The sequence below is a fragment of the Crinia signifera genome, chromosome 1 (assembly GCF_055691185.1).
Source record: "Crinia signifera chromosome 1, ASM5569118v1, whole genome shotgun sequence".
In the NCBI taxonomy this organism is placed as follows: domain Eukaryota; kingdom Metazoa; phylum Chordata; class Amphibia; order Anura; family Myobatrachidae; genus Crinia; species Crinia signifera.
Window position 1 is genome coordinate 426,966,793 of NC_139217.1, and position 26,204 is coordinate 426,992,996.

At 43.6% G+C, this 26,204-nt stretch overlaps 1 protein-coding gene across 4 annotated transcripts in view; it reads left to right on the forward strand.

Annotated features, from left to right (window-relative positions):
* IQGAP2 (IQ motif containing GTPase activating protein 2) overlaps window positions 1-26,204 on the forward strand; it is a 276,016-nt gene that overhangs the window by 77,057 nt on the left and 172,755 nt on the right. For all 4 annotated transcript variants that reach the window (XM_083151991.1, XM_083151993.1, XM_083151998.1 and 1 more), the window contains exon 2: window positions 8,824-8,923. In XM_083151991.1, the coding sequence (XP_083008117.1) occupies window positions 8,824-8,923 (100 nt within the window). The remainder of the gene's footprint in view (window positions 1-8,823; window positions 8,924-26,204) is intronic.

Consider the following 26,204-nt stretch of genomic DNA (forward strand, 5'->3'; position numbering starts at 1 on the left):
TTGCCACGCTTCGGGGTGGCGCGGATGTTTGGGGGGGGGGTGCGTAAATCACATTAATAAATGACATTGTATGTCATCTCATTGTACAATACATTAAATGCCATAATACCATGTAAAATCGGATCCGATATCGGACATGATTTTATATTGGATATATTGGATTTTTGTAATGTATTCACTGACAGAGAGCAGTGAATAAATTACATAGGAAAATCTCATTGCATCGCATGCCATACAATAATCTGATGCGATGCGATTTTCTTACGCAGAATAGCCCACTAAGTACCAAAAAAGCATTTGTACCAGAACCAAACTGTAAGTATAGACGTTATGTGAGACTCCTGCTGCTAAATTGCGACTTCAAATGCTGAGCGAGAACGTGAGCATGAGATATACAAACTATTTGTACTGTGTTGGTCATTATATCTAGTTTCTTGGATCTATGTTTAATTTATTATTGGCAAACAAGTCTTAAATGCTGGCGCGATTCCCTGGCTACCCACTTCCGCTAACATGTGATAGGTTTGTTCCCTCTAGGACTGTAAAGATATTGGAGGCTTTTTACAAGTATACGTTCTATTTTGTATTGTAAAACATCAAACCTTTTTAGGGATGTTTTTATCAATACTCTTTTTGTTCTTGCTGTGACTTTTCTGGCCTTTTAATGAGCTGTAGAATATAATGATTGATGGAATGCATAGTAATTGTTACATTTGTGGTCCTGCTTGTAAACTTTGGGATCATATCATATGCTCAGTTGTGGGCCTGGAGCTGATCACATGGTGAGCTTTATGCACGCGGAGAAAGTGGCATGTGCTGTCCCCAGGGGTAAAATGCTCATACTGTTACATTGTGAGGAGTAAGTTGGCTATTCTCTAGTTTATGGTGTACATATGTGTTCATATACACCTGTGGAATCACATCAAATAGCCGCATTTAGAGACGTGACATGGATTTTGCCGTGGAATTTTACACGTAGAGATTTTGCTGAGGGATGCTAGATCGCTCAGCACGCAGCAATGTGTCAGTGCTGTGTGCTGAGCAATCTATCAGGGCCAGTGTTCTCCGGTGAGAACACTGTCCCTGACCGCAATCTAACCAGATTTATCCAGCATGCTGGATCCTTATCGCCAGGCGATAGTGACGGGTGGGTCTGTGCATCGCTATCGCCCATGGAGCGGTGTAGGGGTGTTTTCTAAGCGATCCAGTCAGATCAAGTAGAAAATGCCCTGAAATCACCCCGTGTGTCAGTCCCGTAAATTACAAGATTGAAGAAAAAGTAGCAAATTTGAGGTAGAAGTGCACAATCTATAGAAAAGCAGCATGCATTTTTCTGCTTTAGATTAGTGGTCTGGGACCAGAGGCAAATTACCCCAAATGGAGTAAAAATGAAATTCCTGGGGGTAATGGATGACACAGCCAGGCATACATATGAATCTATATGCATGTCCGGCTGTGTCTCGGCAGCGCAGCCGTCCATTAGCCCGAGGAATTTCATTTTCTTTTATATATGAACTATTATACATATATAAGTTCTATGTGCATGCCCGCCTGGCTGTGTGTGTTACAGTACTGTAGTGTACAAGGACCTGATGCAGTACAGTACATCAGGCCTTTGTGTATAACATGCTACCCCTGCATGATGCGCCGGGGCCCCGCCTCCAAGTCCGCCCACTTCTTTAGTAAAGTTGACTAGTTGCTGCACCATCTCGGCAGCGCATAGTCTGTACTGCTGCTGTGGTGCCAGGTTTCTTTGCCTGGTTATAGTCTCCTGTCAATGTATACCCATCTCTAGTCATGTGATACGCTACAACAGTGGGCGATTTGAATTAGGTGCAATGTGATCTAGTACTGCTTGCACATACTTTTTTGGCTTGCGAAGTGAACTCTGCAGGAGCGTGGATCACATGCCAAAAGAAACACTGTGAGATTTGGACTACAAGCAATGCGTTTTAAACTCAAAATGCATCTGATAATCACAGTGTGTGGGCACCGATGTATTTTCTGTTTTACAACTGACTGTGCATGCGCTGTACAAAGGGTTCGAAGTTGCACAGAGGTGCTTGTGCGTTTCACATCTTGTGCGAGTAGTGGCCAGCGTGAATTATGAGTCTCTGAGTGGCGAGTATTAAGATGTGCGGCGATTTTCTTTTGCCCGTGTCATAGGCATGTATGTACAGCTGCTTGCTTGAAGTCATGCACATGGCAAATGTTCACTAGAAAGGGCGCTTATGCGTAGCTTGATGCAGGTGTAAGTGCCAATACTAAAGATGGCGGCTGTGTCTAAGGACTCTAGAACAGTGGGAGCCCCCCCCCCCTCGTGGAACGACGGCATCCCCCTGGCTGGATAGGAGCACCCCCCACACTGGAGTGGCCACATTGAATAGATTTGTCTTTTTGGGGGCAACCAAAGTAATGGGCTCCGTTTTAAAAACAACAGCACCATTGGCCATTTCCTACTTCTGCAATGCAAACGCTTTGCATACAACGCCATTGGTTAGTTTGCTGCTATATTTGGGCAACAACCCTTTTCCCCTATGCGTCACAACCGTCCTCATGCCCATCAAGTATAGCATTTAGAGCGGGAAGCAGGCACAGTTTATTTGGGAATGGCAGGTACTGTAACAGGATTTGCTAATCTGGGGGCAAGTCACATATGAGTTTCCCAAAAGCATACAATCGTAGTAATATATTTTTAAAAGTCTTTGTAAAATGTATGTGCATAATAGAGCTGATGCAGAGTTGAAGGTAAATCCACTTTGCAGACTGATCTTGCGTGTATTTGCGCAGTGCCCACCTGCGGGTGAATTAGATTTGTACCTGCAGCTGAAGCTTAATTTTAGTGAGGGTGTGATGGTAGAACTGTGGGCTGTACAGAATTGTGCGTATGCAGAGATCCTTCCGTTTCCAGCTTTCTCTTTTGCAGCAAGAATAGCGCTGGCGCAAATGTGCGTTATGGTGCAGGCTGCTCTACAATGTTTACGGATATGAGCGGGTGGTCGCAGTCAGCGATGCATTAGCCCCAATGTGTTCTCCCAAACTGTGTATGGGGCAATGAGGAAGATGTATCAAGCCTGTAAGATGACAGAAGCTCCCAAAGGGCCAGGATAACTCGCTTAGTCCAAGAAGGCTATTGTGTTCCAATCGGATTGGTTGGGATAAATGTAAACATTTTGGGTTTTTTTTCCCCGCTTCGCTTTATAGTATAAATGGTTAGATTTCTGACCTGGAACGTTAGAGGTTTGAATTGTAAAGTAAAAAGAGCTCTTGTTATGAAGCAATGCAGGAGTTTGGATTCTGATATTATTTGTCTACAAGAGACGCACTTAACTAAGGATCGTATGGGCTCTTTAAAACGTCCTTGGATTGGACACAGCTTCCAAGCACCCTTTTCCTCGTCGTCCCGTGGGGCTGGATCCTCATCAAAAAGTCTGTGGTGTTTGAAGTGGGAACTGTAAAGATTGACCAAGGGGGAAGATATATATTCTTAGAATGCGCTATTGACCATCTGCGGTTCTGTATACTCACAGTGTATATTCCACCCCCATTCTCTTACGATGTGGTAAGAATGGCTGTGGAATTTGCAGCTTCCTTTCCGGATAATATGGTAATCTGTCTGGGGGATTTTAATAAGGTTCTCCAGCCGCGTCTCGATAGATGGAATAGGACAGAGAAGAAAATCCGTAGCGAGGGTAATAGGTTTTCTGAGCTAATAGATGAGATAGGATGGAAGGACCCTTGGAGAATGAGAAATCCCGAGGTACAGCAGTTTTCCTGCTATTCCTCCTCCCACAAAGCATTTTCCAGGATCGATTTGATTCTTGTCTCAGATAAAGTCCTTACCATAATTAAACATGTAGACTATAAAGCCCGAGGGATTTCTGACCATTCCCCGGTATTAATGGAGGTGGATCTTGAGACCCCGACGGGGTTTAGATACTGGAAATTACAGGCGTATTGGTTAGCGCAACTGGGAGAACAGGAGGGGATGGAGGCAATGATAGAGGAGTTTTTTGAGGGAAATGTGGGGACCTCCCCCAACATTTTCGTCTGGGATGCGTTTAAGGCCTATCTGCGAAGGGTTTTTTATCAAAAGGATAGCATATTTAAAGGGCTCGAATCGGAAAAGGGCTAAGGAACTGGAAGCAAGAGCGGTGGATCTGGAGAATGCTTTTTTGTTAAGTAAATCCGATCAAGCCAGGTCTCTGTGGTATTCTGCCCAAAAGGAATAGGTGGAGCATCTACAGGAGGTGACCTGTCGGAGGTTGGGGGTCGGGTCACATAAGTGGTATGCGAATTCTGATCGAGCAGGGAAGTTTTTGGCCCACCTAATGAAGCAGGATAGCCCATCTAATATTATCCCCATGATTAAATTAGAAACAGGCGAAGTGGTGATTAAGACCCCTGAAATTACAGAGCTCTTCTCTACACATTTGGTAGAAGTGTATAAATCCAAATTAGATCGTAGTAACAAAGAAATTGACGAGTACTTGGCAAAGCTTGATCTCCCAAATTTGTTGCCCTCATCAAGAGAAATACTGGAGGCCCCTCTGTCAGTTGAGGAAGTGAAAGTGGCAGTTAACTCCTTCCCAGGGGGTAAAGCCCCTGGGTTGGATGGTCTCCCCGGCGAGGTGTACCAGAAATATATAAATAAACTAGGCCCGCGTCTGCTGAAGGTATTTCAGCACATGGAGGCCGAGGAGTGTATCCCCCATTCAATGACTGAGGCCGCAATAATAATGATCCCTAAAAGTGGGAAAAACCTGACCCGTGTCGATTCGTATAGGCCTATATCACTCATAACGGCTGACGCTAAGATTTATGCTAAAATATTGGCAACTAGGCTTCAGACAGTTATACATCAAGTGGTTCATCCAGACCAAACTGGATTTATGGTTGGGAAGTCCACTATGATTAATCTCAGAAGGGCATATACCTACCTTCAGGGGGTTGAACTGGGGGGGTCGGACGCTTTGCTCGCATCCTTTGATGCGAACAAGGCGTTCGACTCGGTCGAATGGCCATTCCTATGGAGGGTGTTACGGGCATTCGGGTTCGGGGAAAGGTATATTAAGCGGATATCATTGCTGTATCAAAACCCTAAAGCCAGAGTGACCATAAATGGGTTCACGTCTCCCTCCTTCTCTCTCTCCAGGGGCACGCGCCAGGGATGTCCTCTATCCCCTCTGTTGTTTGCGGTGGTGGTGGAGCCGCTCGCGTGTGTCCTGAGGGCGGCTTTGGGGGGAGGGAATGGGGGAGGCGGGCCCAGTAGAAACCTAGTTTCATTGTATGCAGATGACCTGCTGGTCGGACTGGCAGTTCCCGGAGATCTATCAAGGGTGATAAAATACATTCAGGAATATGGGGGATACTCTGGGCTTACAATGAATTGGGGCAAATCCAACTATATTCAGCTAGGAAAAAACGGGGGGACAAGTCTTGCGATAGATGCACAGTTAAAATTGGTGGAAAAATTCCGGTATTTGGGAATTGTGGTGGCCAGGAACTCAGTCGATTTTATCTACGATAATCTTATTCCGTTTATTAACGATCTTAAGTCAAAGTGCAGGAACTGGTCAAGACTCCAGATCTCACAACTTGGCCGGGTCAACCTGGTCAAGATGGCAATTCTGCCTAAATTCTTGTATATTGTTCAACACTCACCTGTCTTCATAAAGGATGAATACTTTAGGAAGATAAAGAGTATAGTCTCCTCGTTTGTATGGAGGGATAAATTGCCTAGAGTTAGAATGGATATTGTCTGCCGGGACAGGGAAAAAGGGGGCTTGGCCCTTCCTGACTTTAAATTATATTATATGGCCGCACAGATGGTACAAAACTGTGGGTGGGTCAAGCCAGAGGAGGTCACCACTGAACTACAAAGCCTTGTAGAGCGTGTGGATCCAGACTTCTCACCTCTCCAAAGATTGTTTGTGAGGGGGCTTCGTCGAAATCTCCCTCCGCTGATCAGTCAGGCGGTCAGGGTATGGAGATGGTCTTGCAAACTAACGAAAGCAGAGGGTCTGGACCCAGACACCCCTATCCTGTCCCTGCCCGGAATGAGGGAACTTAAAGAACAACAGGCCGGGAAAGTGTGGCAGAGGTACGGTATCACGAATATGGGACAATGGTGCCAAGACGGGAGGGTGAAATCCTTCTCCCAGCTGCAAGCAGAATTTAGTTTGCCCAAGGAAGTATTTTTCAGATATCTGCAAGTCAGAGGTGCTATGACCCAAGGGGGCAAGGTAGAAATCTGGGAGGTGGAGGAGGCCCCATGTAAAATCTTTATAAAACAACTCGTAAAAGGGAAGCGAATGTCTAAAATGTATCAGTATCTTCATTCTTTTTCTCAATCTGAGGAGCTGGGGGCCCTGCGGGCCAAATGGACCGAGGATATCCCTCAGCTGGACGAAAATGGGTGGAGATCGGCTCTGGCAAGTCCTCGTCAGTCGACTAATTTAATGCGAACACAACAGGTCCAATTTAATATCCTTCATAGGATCTATATCACCCTGGTCAAAGTTAAAAAATTCTCAGGGTCAGCATCCGATGGATGCCCTAGATGTGGGGAAGGGCCGGCTACATTCGAACATCTACTGTGGAGCTGTAGGGATATTAGTAGGTTTTGGGGGGAGGTAAGGGAAACCCTAGCTCAGATAGGGGTCCCGAGAGTTGCTCTAACTAAAATAAACTTGCTTTTAGGTATTTGGAAGGAAGAAGCAATAAATGGGGAGTTGAGGCAGTTGGCAAGAAGCATCGTGGCCATAGCCAAGGTGATAATAGCCCGAAGGTGGATGTCCCCTATGGCTCCGAATCATGGAGAATGGGTTAACGTGGTTAACCAGACTAGCGAACATGAAAAATATGTATTCTCATCTAGAGGATCCTATGTAAAGTATCAGGGAATATGGGGCCCCTGGAACAACTCAGGCTACTTTAGGGTTTCCAACAGTGAGAGGGCAGATCGGTAGGCAGGGGAAAAGGTTTTTTTTCTTTTTTTTTTTCTAGGGTTAGTAGGATAGGGGACTACAAGCGACACGTTGGATAGAAAAAGAGCATTGTAGGGTAAGATAGTTTGTAGGAATAGTGGGTAAATAAGGTTTAAGGATACCTAGGTTGGCACAGCATAGAGCCATAGATAAGTTGGCACGGGTATATTTAGATGTAGAAGGGCATTGAGGATGATAAGTACGATAAGTTGGGGTGGGGGGCTCCCTTTTGGAGCTCTACCGATGGGGGTTGGATAGCACTGAGATATGAGTTGCACGTTATTCCATACATGAGGGAGAGGTAATAAGTATGGTCTTACATGAGTCACTTTTCACATAGCGAGCTCAGAAGGTTTAAATAGAATGCTCGCTGAGCGAGAGAAGGTTTCACAGTCACATGGGAATGTAAGTATAGGTCGTCACAAACCTTGTGGCGGTTTGTGATCAACACTATTATAGGTGGGCGTGTTTGGGTGGTTTCTTTTTCTTTTTTTTTTTTCCCCATGCCTGTGTTCTGTCCTTGGAAATTTGGAAGTCTGCCCTCTAGCTTGTAGGGAACTTTGAATACGGGGGACTACAGGGCTTAAAGCCTGAAATAGGGTGGAAGGAACGATCTGGGGAATCATGGAATCGGGTAACGCGGGTGATCGAGGAGAGCGGGGGGGATCGGGTATAGGTGGCTGCAAGCCTAGAACGGGGATTGGGATGTAGAAAGGGCCAGGCGCAACAAGAGGAGAGGGCGGTGCAAGGAGGGGATGTTATTCCTTTCAGCAAAGGACGAGGGACAGTGAGCGGGGTCTGTGGTAACATAATGGTGTGTAAAGGGCGAGTTGGCGAGAAAGGGGAAACCGATCCTAATAGAGTGTAAAATGTCTTGTGATATTGATTTACTGCTGTGATTTATGTTTGTGTTTGTAATGTACTTTGTGTGCGTATGGAAAAATGTAAATAAAAACGCAATTAAAAAAAAGATGACAGAAGCTGATTGGTTAGTGCTGAGGCTTGATACATCTCGCTGAGTGGTAGATGTATGAAGCAGTGATAAGGAAGGAGAAGTGATAAAGTGCCTGGAAACTTTATCACCGGCCAATCAGCTTCTGACTATTAAGTTACAGGCTGGGTTTAAAAAAAGACAGTTAACGGCTGATTGGTCAGTGATAAAGTACCAGGCACTTTATCACTTCTGCTTCCTGATCACTGCTTCATACATCTACCCCTAAATGTGTAATACTATCCCATGTATTTGAATATGCCAACCAAGTTGTCATCTTGCACGAGAACGTTAAAATAGGTCTTTTTTTTAATTATGACATGCAGTTTTGATCTGAATGCTTTTAATATGGGAGAAATAAGTGGTACACTTATAGGGTGTCCCAAGTCGACTTAAGTCCAGATAGATACACCAAAACCATGATAAATTCATGTTGATCTTTGCGAGCCGACCTAATGCACATCTACCTAATGCACATTACCATGTTATACAGTAGTCACATCATCAGTCCATGCTTTCACGTTCTTTTTGTCTGGAATTGGCTGAACAACATAGAGCTTATACTGGCCAGACAAATCAGCCACTTTCAGATGACAAACCTTGAAAATGCACCGAAGGAAATGCCTTATATAAAGCCAAACAAAGGGGAACATGTGGCCGACACCACGTCCAAGCAGGAAAACGTTACCCTATCCCTGGAGATTTGAAAATGATGAGCTTTTAATTGGCACAGCAAACTTTATAAATAGATATATATACAGTCTGATAGAGCTTGCCGTTCTTTTGAAAGCCGCCTGCCCTGTAATTATGTGTGATTTGAATTTGGTTTTCTTTTGTTTCCAGCAATCGTGGATGATGAAAGGCTTTCTGCAGAGGAGATGGATGAAAGGAGGCGGCAGAACATTGCGTATGAGTATTTATGCCACCTAGAAGAGGCAAAAAGGTAATCGCTGGATGGTGTGTCGAATGTTCAGATGGTTAATTAAGTGTAAACAAGCAATCGAGTTTCTGAGCAGTGCTCCCTCTGTGTATTTTGGAGTCTGTAAGTACATAAGATTGGCGCCCTTACTAAGCCCCAGTCCATTCATGTGCCACTCCTTGTACACAGATCTCCTCTGTAGCTTTCACACTTGTGTTGTAGAGCAGGTAGAGAAGTGATCATAACATCCTACACAGTAATTACCCCTCCCCCCTACACACACGCACACACACACTATCCAGTTCATGTAATAAATAGGTTCATTTTGATTTTAGGAATTTATAAACACATACAGTATTCTATATGTGGGTCAGAAATCTGAGCAACAGTCCCCACTTTGCCGATCTGCAGACATCGATGATCAGAGATTTGTTTGGGAATTGGCATAACACCACAACTCACTGATCCCAATCAGTATTTATTTATTTATTTATTTTTTGGCCAAAATGACCATTCAAGGATTTCCAACATTTTTAAATTCCCTGATCCTCCAACCCTGGGAATCACCCCGATACTTGCCATATGTATGAACTTTTTTTTTATTCCACATAGAGGAATCAAGGCCAAGGGTCAATGTGCTAACCCTGGTTCACTTCTTTGCTGATGGCATCAGCCTTTTTTAACATCTCTGCTGTAGTGGGGTAGATCACAAGATCTCCTGTGTGCAGCCTGGAGCCCGATAGCCGCCACAGGCAGGTACAGGCTAAGAAAGGGGCAATGACAGCTGTAGCTGTTGAAATCGATGGCTACTGCTGTCAGAATGGTCAGTGTCATGGACTTATCATACATTGGGTGGCACATTGGTGAGTTATCTTGTAAATAGCAGCGCTGATAATAACAGGGTGCCCATGATCATTTAACACATCACCTCAGTAATACGTTAGAAGAACCAGTAGCTGCTGCACTTACTGTAACCTGTTCAATTATGGCCACATTATATCTACCTCAAATTAACAACCAACTAAACTGTAAGATTGCAGTTGACTGGTGCTTTATTGTTCTCCAGGGCTTAGTACGTACACCCCCCAAGATCTCAATGCTGTGTATAGTGGTTAAGCTAAAACCTGAAGCTCAGTCTCCTTTGTTAATTAATACAAGCGGTGCAATGATTGGCTGTCAGTCCTGCTGAATGGTCTAGCTGTCACTCATTCTAATCTCTTTGTAGTTGAGACCACAAACATCCACAGTAGCAATTCATATAATTCTAAAGTCCGTTTGTTTGTATGAAGAGTTCTGTTATTAAACAGAGGAAAGGTCTATCTTCACCAAAATGGGTGTTTTTGCAGGTGTGGTGAATTAAGTTGACAGTTATCATGTCTTTTTGCACCAATTGGCATGCTGCATGTTGACCTGATTAGAATGTCTACAATGATAGTGGCGACATTCATAGCATCTACACGCATGGCATGGCAACATAACATTTTTGGTGGCCCAGCTGTCACTTATATGCTCCCAATGGCCACAGCAGCTCCAGTGTGGTTTCCAGGTCCCAGTGGTCATGTGACTCACTTCTGGTTCTGACCTGTGACGGAGTGGTGATTTGGGTCACTATTTTTTTGCCTAATCCCTTGCGCTGCCAGGGCCAATTAAGGAGTGTAGGGGGCCCCAGGGCAACTGTCTTTTAGGGACCCCTACCAATAAAATGGTCAATAAGATATGTTGGCAATGTTGTTAATAAGTAGAATGTATCAATACTCCCAGTACCATAAATGTGTTAAACACACTAGACCCCTGTTCACATTATACTACGGTGAAAACTCACTTCACAATATGCCACAGTGCCCCATAGCTGGTAATATGGCTATGCATGAGGGCCCAACAGCCCTGTTAATCTGTCTCTGTGGGCAGTATTCAATTGTTTTTCTCCAGCATTTCAGCTTGCTATCCCCAGGGTTGGTGATCTGAAATGCGCGAATGCGTTGCTAAACCTGACCATAATAAGCATGATATGCGCAAAAATATAGATCAGTTCAATATATATCGGGTGTAAAATAGCAATTGAATACCACCCACGTTTCAATTGTTTTTTTTTTTTTTCTTTCTCCTCGTCAGCAGCCAGTTTATGAAACAGATCATATAGAAACTGGATTCCTTTTACCATAAACATGAATCACTCTGAGCTATTGATATATGCCCACAACACATGTATGACACACAAGTCAGGGCAGTTCCGTGTATTTGCTTCTTTTCTGCCCCAGAATACCTCATATTTTACAGGGAGACAGATCTGTTTGACCTCAGTCTGTAGATGTATTTAAATCTTAAATTAGGCTCTTTTAGAAAAACAGCAAGGTTCCTGCACACAAAAGAAGAAATGTACCAAATGAGATTATCTGAGGTTCTACATAGCTGTGTAACGACCTGTTGTAAGATATTTGAATGTGTTTTATTTATTTAAAATAAACATTACAACGATACAAGTGTTCTGTGATTTTCAATTTACTGTAGTGTCCTCTAGAACTCACAGAACACTTGTATCGTTCTAATGTTTATTTTAAATAAATAAAACACATTCAAATATTTTACAACAGGTAGTTACACAGCTATGTAGAACCTCAGATAATCTCATTTGGTACATTTCTTCTTTTGTGTGCAGGAACCTTGCTGTTTTTCGAAAAGAGCCTAATTTAAGATGCTAACACAATTGGGGAAATGTAACATAGTAACATAGTAATTAAGGCTAAAAAAAAGACATTAGTCTATCAAGTTCAACCTAATTAACTTGTAACTACTGACTCAAGTAAGTCATATCTATAGGATTCCCTTAGTGGCCAAAATGCATCCAGTTTTTAGTTAAATTCATTAACAGTAGTTGCTGTAACCACCCCCCACCGGCAATGAGTTCCAGAATTTACTGCTCTAATGATGAAGAATCCTCTTCTTAATTCAGTGCGGAATTGGCCTCAGTACATGGCCGCGTGTCCCAAGTATAGGCCTGTTAGTGAACAAATCATCCCCCAGTTCCATATGATTCCCAGTCCTGTATTTGAACATACTAATCATATCACTTCTCAACCTCCATTTCTCCAGTGAAAAACCTATTCAGCCTGGTTAACCCATCTTTGTATTCTAATGATTTGAGACTTTTTACTAGCTTAGTCGCCCTTCTCTGTACCTGTTCCAATTAATTTATATCCTTTTTAAGGTGCGGTGCCCAGAACTAAACACAATATTCCAAGTGTGGTCTCATCAATGCCTTGTAAAGAGGCACTATCACATTGGCATCCCTTGAATCCATTCCCCTTTTAATGCATACCAGTGTACGGTCTGCTTTTGCTGCTGCACTTGAGCAGTGTGCACTATTACCCAATTTATTATCTATGATGACCCCCAAGTCCTTCTCTACAGCAGAATTCCCTATAATAACTCCGTTTAGCCTATAAGTAGCTTGTTCTTTTTTTTCCCCATAATAAATTACTTTACATTTTTCAACGTTAAACTGCATTTTTCACCTTTCCGCCCACCTTTCCAGTTTGTAGTGTTTCCACATCCTCTCCTGAGTTAATTTCCTTACAGTGATCTGTTAGATTCTTGTTGATGCACTAAAGTTTAAATTTATTATTTACAGTTTCTTATATAGCGCAGCAGATTCCGTTGCGCTTTACAATAAATGTCTTAGGGCAAGATGTACTAAGCCTTGAAAAGTGATCAAATGGAGAGTGATAAACGACCAACCAATCAGCTACTGCCTGTCATTTTTCAAACACACTCTGTGTCATAGCAGTTAGGAGCTGATTGGCTGGTGTTTTGTCACTCTTCATTTTATCGCTTTTCAAGCTTAGTACCTTTGGCCCTTAATATCCTTATAATAAAAAAAAAAGCTAAAATGATTATATACGAATTAATAGTTAATCATAGAATTGTAATTCATGACAAAAAGCCTATGGGTGGAAAAGTTAATAGTGGTTACTAGCCAACGTACGGTAGATGTCACTTGAACGGTTTCCCTTTGTATAACTGCTGGAACATGTGTACGGCATCAGAGTTAATTGCTAGAGAAGAATGTGACACTTCAGCTTTCTAGGTTCTAGCTCATTGAGTGACTGATAAAATAATAAGCATCCCCTAAAGGACCTTTTGCACTTTTGACTTTATCCATGGTGAGTAAATGATTCGTCAGCTCTTTATTTCCTTCTGTTAAGCGTTAGATCAGTTGTGATCATTTAGATTTGTAATGGAATTGGTTGTTGAGTGTGTGGGATGTATTATGGGTGGTTAGTTTACATAAGATATTTGACAAATATGTTAAAGTGTATATAGCATTTGGAGAGCTATATAGGAAAAGTCGCTGTTTTTGTTCGTTATAATTTATTATTAATGGCCATTATTAAGGCACGCCAGTCCTTAGTCCGGCATATTTCCTGACATGACGCTCTCTAGAAGGGACAGAATGCTCTATTCCTAAACTTTCCTCTAAATTGGATTGCAGTCACCTATAGTGAAATACCATTCTTATCGATCAGGAACAGAGCATTATGTCCATCCTGGGATGAACCATGTTGGGAGGTACGAGTACAGGTGTGCATATACCAGAGGCTATCTATTTTAAAAGGTGTCCTGGCTTATTGCATTCTTCTATTTTAGCTTTTATCCAGCATTCCTGTGCATTTGAATACACCAGTGTCTATTCAATTCAGCATGCAGTTAATAGCATCGTCGGGGAGCTGCTCAGTCCAGCGAACTGTTAAATCAGACTAGGGGTGCGAACAGAAATCCGACAAAACTAGGTATGCAGTGCTGCTTTGTGCCCTAGCCTGGCCCAAACAGTATCGCTGTGGGATGCTTAAGTCCTAACATGCCCATTCTCGCTACTAAGCCCCCTGTTTAAGCCGCGAGTACTGGCATTCTCCGACAGAGTGCGCTGAATTAAATAGCTCTTGGAGCTCATTGCCGGCGCTGTTCACTGCATATTGAATTGAATATATCCCATAGTTTATGTCATTTTGTACAAGTTTAAAAAGAAAAGAAAAAAACACTTTAGTTTTTACCTCTGACAAAGGAATCATTGTGAACCTAAACATGCAATTTGTCTACTGAAGATTCCATGGTAAAAGTCCATTAAATTCGGAACCGTTACTAAAGGTCTTTACACACTGTATGTGGTGTGATATGCAGCACCCCCCAATATCGGCAACTATTTCAGTTGTGCCGTGAAAATGTACAACCCGCGGGTAAACACTGAGCAATATCATTGGCTATATATCACTGACGTCACCGGAACCCCCTGCTGAATATGTAGTCACGATGATATCATTAGATTGGACTGCATGTTCAGATGATCAGGGTTATCGTTAAGGATTCATGGGAGCGCACATCGTTGATATTAGCCTTAGAGATAAAGTACCAACCAACCAGCTCCTTCCTACTGTTAAGCTGGCTACGCACTCTACGTTGTTGTTAACAAACAGTATGGCAGGAGCTTCTGGGCATACACACTGAACAATATCATTCAGTGATGCCACCTGGCCCCGCTGGACATACAGGCATTAAGGACATGCTGGAGCATGCATTGGTAACGATATAGGGTGGGATGTTGTAACATCCGCTGCCCATTATCGCCCCCCTTCGCCGGCCACCGCAGTCTTAATAACGGTATATGCTCTAACGTATGCGGTTATTAATGCAAGGGACAGCTCTTGCGATAAGAGCTGTCCCTCTGTGACCCGGGAGTCCATCTGCGCATGTGCAGAGTGACGGCGACGGCGGGGGGCATGCCGGGAAGGATCCGTGATGGATCCCTCACAGTTGCGCTGCGGTAAGAAGCCCATAGGCTTCAACAGGTAATCGCCCCTCCGCAGCGCTGCCACTGCGGAGGGGCCATAGAGCATACAGAAATGTGGTAAAAACCCAGATAATGGGGTTTTTACCGCATTTCTGCTTTAGAGAATCTCCCCCATAGCGTGTGCACACAGGACGATATGTAAAATAATATTGTTAATTTAGTTATCATTAATATAGTTTAAAAATATTGCACCGTGTATATGCACCGTAACTGTTCTTTTCCAAACAAGGCCAAATACAGTAAACCCTGGCAAGTGATCGTGAAAGGTGCTAAAGAGAGATAAAGGTCCAGCCAGCTCCTAATGTCATTTCTTCTACACATCCTCTGACATGGCAGTAAGGAGCTCATTGGCTGGTACTTTAACTATTTATCGCCCTCCACTTTATCTCTTGTTAAGGCTTAATACATTTGCCCCAAAGCCTGTACTATAGCAATTCAGAGCTGATTGGCTGGTACTTTATCCCTCTCCACTTTAGCTCTCTTTAGATGTATCAAGCTTCAAAAAGTGATAAAGTGGAGAGTGATGATATACAACCATCTAATCAGCTCCTACCTGACCTTTTCATACCCAGTCTCTAACATGGTAGTTAGGAGCTGAGTGGCTGGCTGTTTATCACTCTCCGTTTTATCACTTTTTGAAACATGATACATCCGGCCGTTGGTATCTCCACTCCCATGTACTCCACATTAGTGATTGCAGATTCCAAGCTTTCTAGTAGTATGTAAATCCGAGTTATAGACACACACACATATGCAGGTATATGTGTTGTATATAGTTATGTGTGTTTGTGTAGATGGATGAATGCTTGGAAATATTTCTAACAGCCTGTTATTAACTGCAATTGCTCAGCTGTGGTGAATTTGGGTATTGCCATAGAAACCGTACCACATGATTCGTATGGGCAAGCATCCTTCCCACATAGGAGTACAATTCCCTTACTTTGCATGGGAACTAGGAAAAACACGATTTCTAATATAATGCTTTTGACACATTAATGCTTTAATTTGATATTAAACTCCCCCGTTCCTCCCTTGTGATTTTGTTGGGCATTTCAAATGGTCTGAATTGTTTCACAAATCAAAAATGTGCTCCTTAATGATACCGCATGTGTCTCTAGCCTCGGCCAACCTAGGAGCTAGGAGACCTCCCGGCGGAATTATTTATGTTGGCTGCCATTAAACCCCATGAAGGTCTTCTAATGCAAATATTTATATAGGTTGAGGGAGGCTATTTTAGCTAGCCCTGCAATTCATTCCCGTTGCTGCATTAAGTGCGCGGAATGTGATGATTGGCCTCTGAAGCATTTCGCTGTGATCAGCACATCTCATATGTTTTTCTAACCGTTTGAGTTCTAAATCCATGTGGTCACGTTTGGACTATTTCCTCATACGTTCCCTCTGCTTTGGTTTCATTTTTCTTTTTATATGTGCTAAAATTATTTGGTCATATGTTAATACTAGCGTCGAGACTTCCATAATTCATGGCCAGAAAGGAATTTTTCTTCCAAGCGGCAATAGGAGAGAAAAAAAGGAAAGAAAAGGCAGAATTCCTTTGTAATGCTGAAGTGGCTTTAATCATTCACTGAGACAATGTCTAGATCTCTTGACTTTCAGGCTATAAAGAATATTTCGATGGAATGTTGGCTTTTAAATTTCTTCAAGGACATTCATAAAGTTATTGGACAGCGTAGTTCTCTTTTTTTTTTCCAGATATACAATAGATGTTGCTTGGGTGATTTTTGACCTAATTTATGTTAGAGACACTTTGTTTATTTTTTATTTATTTATATATATATATATATATATATATATATATATATATATATATATTATTGTCTGTTCTAGTATATTGGCTAAATTTCCCATTGTATTGTTCTCCTGTGTGCTCACATTGTGTAATACTAACCTTGTTTGTCTTCTTGTTAGAAGAGCAATATAAAATTAAACCCTGTTCTATTCATATATCGTCACTAGGTGATTCATCGTGCCCTGTGGGCGCTCTTCACACCGTCGTAAGGTGCTCTGCCCCCTTAATATGTGAACACCTTTATTGCGTGAAACATGGTTTGTGCGGGAGGAGCGAGTGGGGGAATTCTGCAGGTGTGGGAGCAGCGGGTGTGGTGTTGACACAGGTGGATGTGAGGGTAGTGAAAGTGGTGGAGTGGCATGTGTGTGGTGGTAGCATGGGTGGGCGAGGTTCGTGTGCGAGGGTGCGTGGGTGGGGGAGGTTGTTTGGGGGTGTTGGAGTGGGAGGTGCGGGGATACTGCAGGTGGTGGAGTTAAGGTCAGTGACACCTGGTTGCCGCGATCGTGTGCACCTGACATGTCACAGACTGTGTTTGAAAAATGGCAGGTAGGAGCTGATTGGCTGCCTGTTTATCACTCTCCGTTTTATCAATTTTGAAGCTTAGTGGACAGTAGCCTTAAAAAAGGCTTCCCTGAGCGCAAACTCTTTGAAGAGAAGGAGGAGGGGGGGAGGGGGGAGGGATCAGTTGACCCATACCTGGACATCTGTTCCCTTTTATGTCCAGCTATGGGCAGAGCCTGTACCTGGGCCCTTCTACTCTCTTAAATTGTCCCTGCTCCAGAGTAATGTAAAAAGGGTATTGCTGCAAGGATATGCCCCTTATTGGTGGCCCTTTTTGGAACGAACCTTTGGCCTGTGCAACAGTGTCCCTGCTTCTTAAACTGAGATTGGGAGGTACATCATTTTACATTGGGAATTACGTCATTTTACATTGGGAGGTACGTCATTTTACATTGGGAGGTACGTCATTTTACATTGGGAGGTACGTCATTTTACATTGGGAGGTACATCATTTTACATTGGAGGTACGTCATTTTACATTGGGAGGTACATCATTTTACATTGGAGGTACGTCATTTTACATTGGGAGGTACATCATTTTACATTGGGAGGTACATCATTTTACATTGGAGGTACGTCATTTTGCAATTCATTCCCATTATTAAAATGATATGGGCAATCTGTCCACAGCATTAAATAATCATTTTTACTACTACCTCCACTATGCAGCCTCCCATCTGGATGTAACCCAGACATGTATACAACAATGTTTTCCAGCGGTTACACATTCTACTCAGCCTCCGCCCTACTTTGTGTGTTTTTATTGTGGTTTAATATACCATTGTGGTTTCAATCCAGCTTTATAAATGGGACATCTCTGTTTCTGCCTTTGCCTTTAGTGAACCACAGGCTGCATACTGATAATTGGTTTTGACGATAGTCAGACTTCGGTTTTACTGCTTTTAAAAGGAAACAGATTTCAGCCTTTTGGGTCTTTAAAAAAAAAAAGAAAACAATTAGTAGTGCGGCTCCACAGCCAGATTTTTTAATGTCACAAACAAGCATGAAATTGTGCTTTCACAGGGAATGGATGCTTGTGTGACTTCAGAACTATTTCAGTGCTGTGCTCAGTGTTTGAGTCACCGGCTAGTGGGAGAAAGGTCCCCCTGTGCCAAAATAATTTCAGGCAATGGCATCTTGGCTCAGTGTAGTCTGCATAGAACAGAAATTGTCCAGTACATTGTTCTGTTTATTTATTGTTTCATATGTTCAGCCATCTCACACCAGCAAAGGAGGATCTAGTACATCACTATTTCGATCATAACACGTGTGTATGCAACTCAATGCAGAAATGCAGAGCTAGGAAGTTTAGGTATAGGAACTATTGGCCGCATTATAGAGGGCCATATGTGCCATCAGTGCAGTGCATTTGTTAACCTTTATTCTAGAGATTGTAAATTAATTGTATGTTCTCATACATCTTTGCAGCCCCTCTTGATAGGCCAGGTCGTCTGAGAATCTTCTAGCATGGAAGGGCTTTCTTTTTGCTTCATTTTTCGCTATAATGCATCTTATTCGCAATGCAATAGAACTAGGATGCACAAGGAGGCTTCACTGATTTATTTAATATGACACTTGTACGAGTATATTGTGTGTGACTCATACCCCTTTCACACCAGAAATGCAGTTACAAACCCGGGAATTCAGTTTCCGGGACAAGCAGGGACATTCCCGGGTTTGGACCCATTCACACCAGAAAAGTCCTTGCATTTTCTGGTGTGTGAAGGGGGTGGGAAGGAGGCGGGCAGTCGGCGGGATGGCGTCAGGCAGTCGGCGGGATGGCCAGGGATCCACACAGGCGGCGGCGCAAATGACGGGACAGGCGGCGGATGAAGATGGCACAGCTCTCCACTGCCGCCGGAGAGCTGCGTCATCATTATCCACCGGCTGTCCCTGGGAACAACATCCCTGCTACCTAGCAGGGTTGGATTGCTGGCAAATTAGCCCAGTAATTTGTCCCGGGTACCTTTCACACCAGAGGTAGTACCAGGTTGTTCCCGGACTCAACCCGGGAATTAAGGCTGGTGTGAAAGGGGTATAAGGGGGTTTGTAAAAGTAAGCTCCTTCTTTAATGGACAAAACACTGTGCACTGCCGGTGGGGCTGATGTAACGTGCAGAGAAAGTTAAATTTGGGTTTGGTGTGTTAAAACTAAAATCTATATTGAATTGTAATAATAAATCAGCCGGTATTTACCCTGCACAGAAACAAAATAACTCACCCAAATCTAACACTCTCTGCACATGTTACATCTGCCCCACCTGCAGTGCATATGGTTTTGATCCAGTAAAGGAGTTGGCTTTTGCAAACCAACCAAAATCACGCCCACAGTGTGACTCTGATTAGCTTTTGATTCGATTTTGACTATATAGTAAAAATTGAATAGGCTTCGAACGGTTTTCAGCCGCATTCAATGCAGATTCAATCCCAATGCGTGGCATCGAAATCGAATAGAAAAATAGACTGTGCTGGCAAGACTATATACAGATGAAGCCCCTCTCATTCGGGCAGGGGCTGGTGATCGAATCGCCAGCCTCCGCCATCCACCGGAAGGGGGTGCGCATAAGACGCTCGTGAGCCCTATTCTGACTGAGCTCCCCGTCGGTCCCCTCCGCCGCCGAGACGGCAGCAAGCAGCTGGGCACATCGGCTACAGAGACGCCGGAAGACCCGATGTCATGTCGCTGGCTTCTTTGCTTTTGCATAGTGCATATGGTATTTATTATTGATGCAGCAGCCGTGATGTGCGGCTGTATATGTGCGATTCTGACTAGCTTTCGATTCGATTTTGACTATATAGTCAAAATTGAATAGACTTCGAACGGTTTTCGGGCCTAACACTGTGGCGGATATACAGGGGGGTGCATTCCCCCCCACCCCTGTATACAGTATGTTCCACAGGGCGAGATTCACCATTAATCCCCGGTGCACATCGCCGGCATTCGCATAGTTAATAATCGCATATGCAGTAACATATGCGATTATTAACGCAAAGGCGATGGCCGGCGATGAGCACTGGGTCCCTGCCGGAACCCTTACACAGCTGTAAGGGCTCCGGTTCCTCCTGCCTGCACTCAGAAGCGGTGCAGGCAGGAGGAAATCACTGGTCCGAGCAGCGCAGCAAGAGGCTGCCCGGACACAGGTGAGGGGGGTGCGGCGCAGATCGGCGGCGGGGCAGCGGGGGACGCGAAGGGAAGCCCATAGGCTTCCATGGGGTTACGCCAAATAGGAACTGGCATAACTCCCCCAGCGAAGCCCCAGCAATGGGGCTTTGATGCATATGAAAATGCGGTAAAAACCCCGAAAACTGGGTTTTTACAGCATTTTTAGCTTGCTGAATCTCGCCCACAGTGTTAGGCCGTTTCGCTGAACACTAGCGTTTTTAAATAATTGACTCCTATTGTTAAGAAGTAAATTTGTAACAATGCTCCAGTGTGTGTTGTGTCAGGTAATCTAACCAGCTTGTCTTCATTTTCCTGGATCCAGTTCCAGAAAAGTTCAGGTGACTTTTTCACTGAAACCTCGCTCTAACAGAGAAAAGACTGGCAGGTACAAATTATGTGAGCAAATCTCTTACATTTCCTGGCAGAGTTATGTACTAAGTGGTTTAAACCCTATGAATCCGTATGAGCCGCCGCACTAAGCCGTCCTTGTCGGTGTAACTTTCTCTTTGCCATTCAATGTAGTGCTGCATTGGAATCTCATTATTTAATTTTCAGAATAATTTGTGTGGCCACGCATAATCCTCTTTGTTTCCCAAGTGCTCGGCGTTTAATGCTAATTCGTTTGAAATTGATCTTATTTGGGAGCCCAGCTGTACATGTGTGTCAAATAATACGCTGGCTATTTTTAGAGTTTTGTCTGGAGAAAAAAAAAAATAATTTTTCCAATTGCTTACTTTTATACCTAAGCTTACTTAGCACTGTCCACTCCATTGTTTCCTATTTTCTGTGATTTATATATTTGTTTCCACTGAAAGACCATGCCAATTAATAGCACAGCAGTTCAAACAGATGAAAATTTAATATATCTATATCTAGATATCTCCTCTAAACCTTCTACCTAGACCAGGGATGGGGAACCTTCGGCCCTCCAGCTGTTGTTGAACTACACATCCCAGCATGACCTGCAACAATTTAAGCATGACCAAATATTAAAACTGTATCAGGGCATGCTGGGATGTGTAGTTCAACAGCTGGAGCCTGAGGGCCGAAGGTTCCCCATCCCTGACCTAGAGCGTGATTTCTACCTTTTGCATTCCTAAGGGATGTCACAGTTTGCTCCAGTGTTACGTTTAGGTTGTGCTTTGGCAGGTCCACATTCTGAACTGCCGGCTATGTTTGCTTATCCGCCCTCTGAGGCTTCTCATAGACTGATACAATGTAAGATATTGGCTGCTGACTATTTACACAGGAGGTGTGGACATTATTGTACACGGCTGCCTGATAAGGTGTATTGATGTACCAGTTAGTAAGAATTCCTTAAGCGATAAAACCCAAGGCTCAATTTATGAATGATTTAGTGTTTTATAGGAGCGGTTTCCATGAAGGGCAACAGAGTCATAAGCGACTTTGGAACCACAACTTGTTTGACATCACTATAGCCAAAGCTCATGTGATAAAATTTACGGGCCTGGGCAGTGGTACTTAAAACCATGTGTTGTCTCTCTCTCTCTCTCTCTCTCTCTCTCTCTCTCTCTCTCTCTCTCTCTCTCTCTCTCTCTCTCTCTCTCTCTCTCTCTCTCTCTCATTCTTGTGCAACCATTGTAGACACACTACTCGCCTCATGATTGATTTTACTTTAAGTCCTAAGGGAACTTTATGACTAAAGGCGCCCATCCACTAGCGCGATATGGCCGCTATTGATGCGATTCCGGCGCATTGCTGCGATGGATCGGCTGAAAAGTGACACATCGCATGTCCTTTTCATGTGATTGTGCTTTGAGGTGCGTTCCCGTGCACATCGCATCGTAGTCCCAAATCCTACGGATATTTGTCACAGCCCGTAGCCCTGGCTAGGATCGCATACGGTACATTGTATATGCAATCCTGCCGCCTGGCAGCTGCTGGGTGAGTTGGCGGGGTATCACCTGCGAGGTACCGCATTCTAAATGGGTTGGCCAAGGTCTGGCAAAGGACGCACGAAAAAAGAGCCCGGACTCTAAACTGATAAGATAGCTCAATAATAGATATGAACAAACCTTAACATATATGTTTCTGCGCTAATGGTGGAGCTGCTCCAGGTCTTTTTGTTATGAATTGGAATGGATAGATAAAGGCGCGCTTGTTGTGAGATATAATTCATATATAAAATATGTAGAAGTGTATACAGTATATAATGATAACTGCTGATCGGTACCTGGAAAAACAAAAACAAAAAAAACAATGTTTACCAGCTCTATTGAAAAGGTTGGTATGTTGGGGATGCACGGGTTAACAGTCTGTTCTTTTGGAGGTTTCCAACATACTAAACTGTACCTACCATACCTCTGTGTCTACCATACCTCTGTGTCCAGAAGAGGACACAGAGCTATGGTAGGGGCAGTTTAGTATGCCGGAACCATTCAAAATCTTCAGCAGTTATTATATACACACTTATAATATGCATTATATCTCACAGCAAGTGCTCCTTTATCCATTCCAACTCCATTTGTTCGATTTACTTACACACAAACAACATGTCAATGTCTCGGTGAATGAACCATCCTCTTGGGCCTAATTTAGACCAGGGTTGCCTACCCTCCCGGAATGGCCGGGAGGGTCACGAAAATCGTGTGACCCTCCCGGCCCCCCGGAAAGGTGGCCAACCCTCCCGGATTCTGGGGGACCCCCCGCTCCCTCCCCTGATTGCGCCCCCCCCCCAATCGCGGCGTTTAAGTGACCTTTTCTGCCGATCTCCAGGGAGGGGGCGAGGCAAAAATGCCAACATTGCGTCATTTAGCCCCGCCCCCTCCGCGGAGATCAGCAAATTACGGCACTTTCCTTCATGGGGGCGGGGTTTAAGCCCCGAACTCCTGCTGAAAGTCTCCTCTCCGGGAGAAGCCCGGTGAGGAGCTTTCAAAAGTTGGCAACCCTGATTTAGACCTGATTGTGAAGCACTTTTTTTGAAAAAAAAATTTAAATGGACAAAAGTATGCTGCACTGCAGGTGAGGCTGATGTGACATGTGCAGAGAGTTAGATTTGGGTGAGGTATTTTGTTTCTGTGCACAGTAAATACTGGCTGCTTTATTTTTACACTGCAATTTAGACTTCTGTTTGAACACACACTACCCAAATGTAACTCTCTCTGCACGTGTCACATCAGCCCCACCTGCAGTGCAGCATGGTTTTGTCTATTAAAAAAAAAGTGTACTTTGCGATCAAGTCTGAATCGTCAAGACTCCATCTCCCGCGCAAACATGTGATCGATCTCATTTTTTAGAATACCCCACCTAACTAGATGATCACTAGCCAACATGTTGATACCATAGGAAGCACAGCACTAATGACATGCACACAACATGTATTTTTAGTGTAAGTGTAATAAATGGTAAATCGCTTATATAGTGAGGAGTATTCATATTACTAATCCGGGTTGTTAATTTACTACTTTGCTTATGAACGGAAGTTTTTTGTCATCACTATGGCAACAGCTATAAATACTTCTAGGTTAACAGAGTATGACAGAGGGACCTAGCTGTCAGCATCATCTATTCTATGCATTTTGAGCTACTCTCTATCATTGGAGAAACAAAGAAAATATGTCTAAACACCCAGGTTCCACAGCGGTACTGTGAGGCTATAGGTCCAAAAGCATGTAAAATAATAAACAAAAATGTATGGAAAGATTCGCGCGCAAATGCTAATACAGCATGGTTTGCTAATTGGAGGAAAAGCTGCTGCCTGAGATCAAAATGTCACCATCCAAACAGAAAGAATAACCGCCACTTGCTAAATTGCAAATGCATTGCAATTAGCGATGCATTGGCAGATGCATTCTCAAAAACCAAACCAACAGCCTTTTTTTTTACATCTGCGCCAATCTAAAGGCCCCCAGAAAGATAATGTACCCAATTGTACAATCTCAACTGGTTGTATGACGGATTGTGTGCACACAGTCGTGCAATGCGTGGTCCCGCGGGTTGGAGGATTGGTCCTTGATCAGATGTGCAGTATCAGTTAATCAGTTGAGATTGGGAGCTGATTGCATGTTTCTGCGTCTAAATGCTGGCTTCCTGCCCAACAAACTGCAGCTGCTCTGCATGCGGATATTTATTTGCAATATGTCTACACACATGGGCAATCCAAAGACTGTGCGGTTGTTCGATAATCGATTGTAAATGCTCTAATTGCCAATTCATGCTGAATTAGGCCCACTGTGTTTGTAGATCTCTTTCCTTATACAGGGCCAACTTAACAGCATTGTTTTCAGCAATTGCAATGCATTGTTTTTGGCTGAGGCACTGCTACCTGTGCTTAGGGCTCCAATGATTAAACGCACTTTGCACTCATAGGGCCATATTCAATGCAGCCGGCGAGAGGGTTAAACAGTGAGGATTGTCGAAAACAAGCAACCCTCGCCGTTTAACCCCCGCGCCGGTCGCTCACCATATTCAAAGTTTCGGGGGAACCCTCGATGTCAGATGACGGTGAAGATTCCTCCAAAGGGCTAGGTTCGTGGCTAATGCAGGGAGCCCGCTGCATTCAGCCTCGCTGTTTTGGCAGCCGCACACGCTATTTCCACGTCACTGTAAAAACTCAGCGAGGTGGAAAGGGTGTGTGCAGGGGGTCAGTTGAATACTGCATTCAGCACTGCTCGCTGTCACAGCTCGCAAAAAGCATTGAATAATGCCCATAGTCAAGGTTTGTTTTGAGCCAATGAGGAAGAGTAGGGGGGATGTAAGCAGTGGAACACAGATGACCAGCGGTAGGGGATGCTGGTATGTATGGGGTGGGGAAGTTGGCATGCAGAAAACCGATGGAAGGCATCCTAATGGTGGGAATACCGACAGGAGTCAGGTAAGTATACTTACCTCTAACCCCCCCCTAGCCTAACCCTAACTTTCTCCACTAGTGCCCTAACCCTGACCCCCATACCAACGCAGCCAAAACCCATGATTAAGTTGAAATGCCAATACAGTTAGTCATTTGTGCTCGTCCCAAATCTACTAATCTTGTACATTATAAAGATTAAATCTATCTTGGTGACATACTGCAGGGGAGCGGCGGGGTCTTCAAACTTGTGTTAGCTTGATTCGTTTTATATGCATGATGTCATACTAGAGCAGGGGCAAACAAATAGCGATTACAGTGATTATCCGCACCTAAAACTATAATTACATTGTGGGATATTTTAAATGTTTTATAAAAGTTAATTAACCCATTTAATTGCGCACTAATTCATAAAGCTATTTAGCAGCTTACATGTACCTAAACCTCATGATGTGGTGGAATGAGAGCACTGCTCTAACCGACGTATTCAGCGACAAATCTACGTTTCATGTTTAATTGTGCAGTTGCAACTCAGGGGTTTATGTACTAAATAGCAGATTTTTTTTTAAAGCTGCCTATTATCTATATTTATTTCCTGCAACATCTTTGTGCTGGGCCACACATAGCGGGCAAGAAGGAGCCTGCAAAGTCTCCTAGGCCGTCAAACACAGGTGCTTGCACTTGTGGTAGGGAATATAGATAGTAAGCTCCGCTGGGGCAAGGACCGATGTGAATGTTCAAATATTATCTGTAAAGCGCTGCGGAATATATGTGCACTATATATCAAACTGGTACATAAATAAACGTATAGGGACGTCCTGGACCCCAATGTGCTGAAGTTCTTTCATCAAAGTCTCTCAACCAAATAGTTTTTTGGCCTTTTCATTGCCCAGGAAGCCCTGAGTCACTGCGATAAGGCTGGTCTTATCAGCAATCTCCTCCTGAGTGAGCATCTCTGGGAATTCCTGCAAGATGTTCTTAATCTGTGGTTCTAGATTAAAAGGAGTGATGGAGAACCTTGATACTACAGCTGTTGTTGAACTACACATCCCAGCATGCCCTGCTACAGTTTTACTATTTGGCCATGCTAAAATGAATGCAGGGCATGCTGGGATGCGTAGTTTGA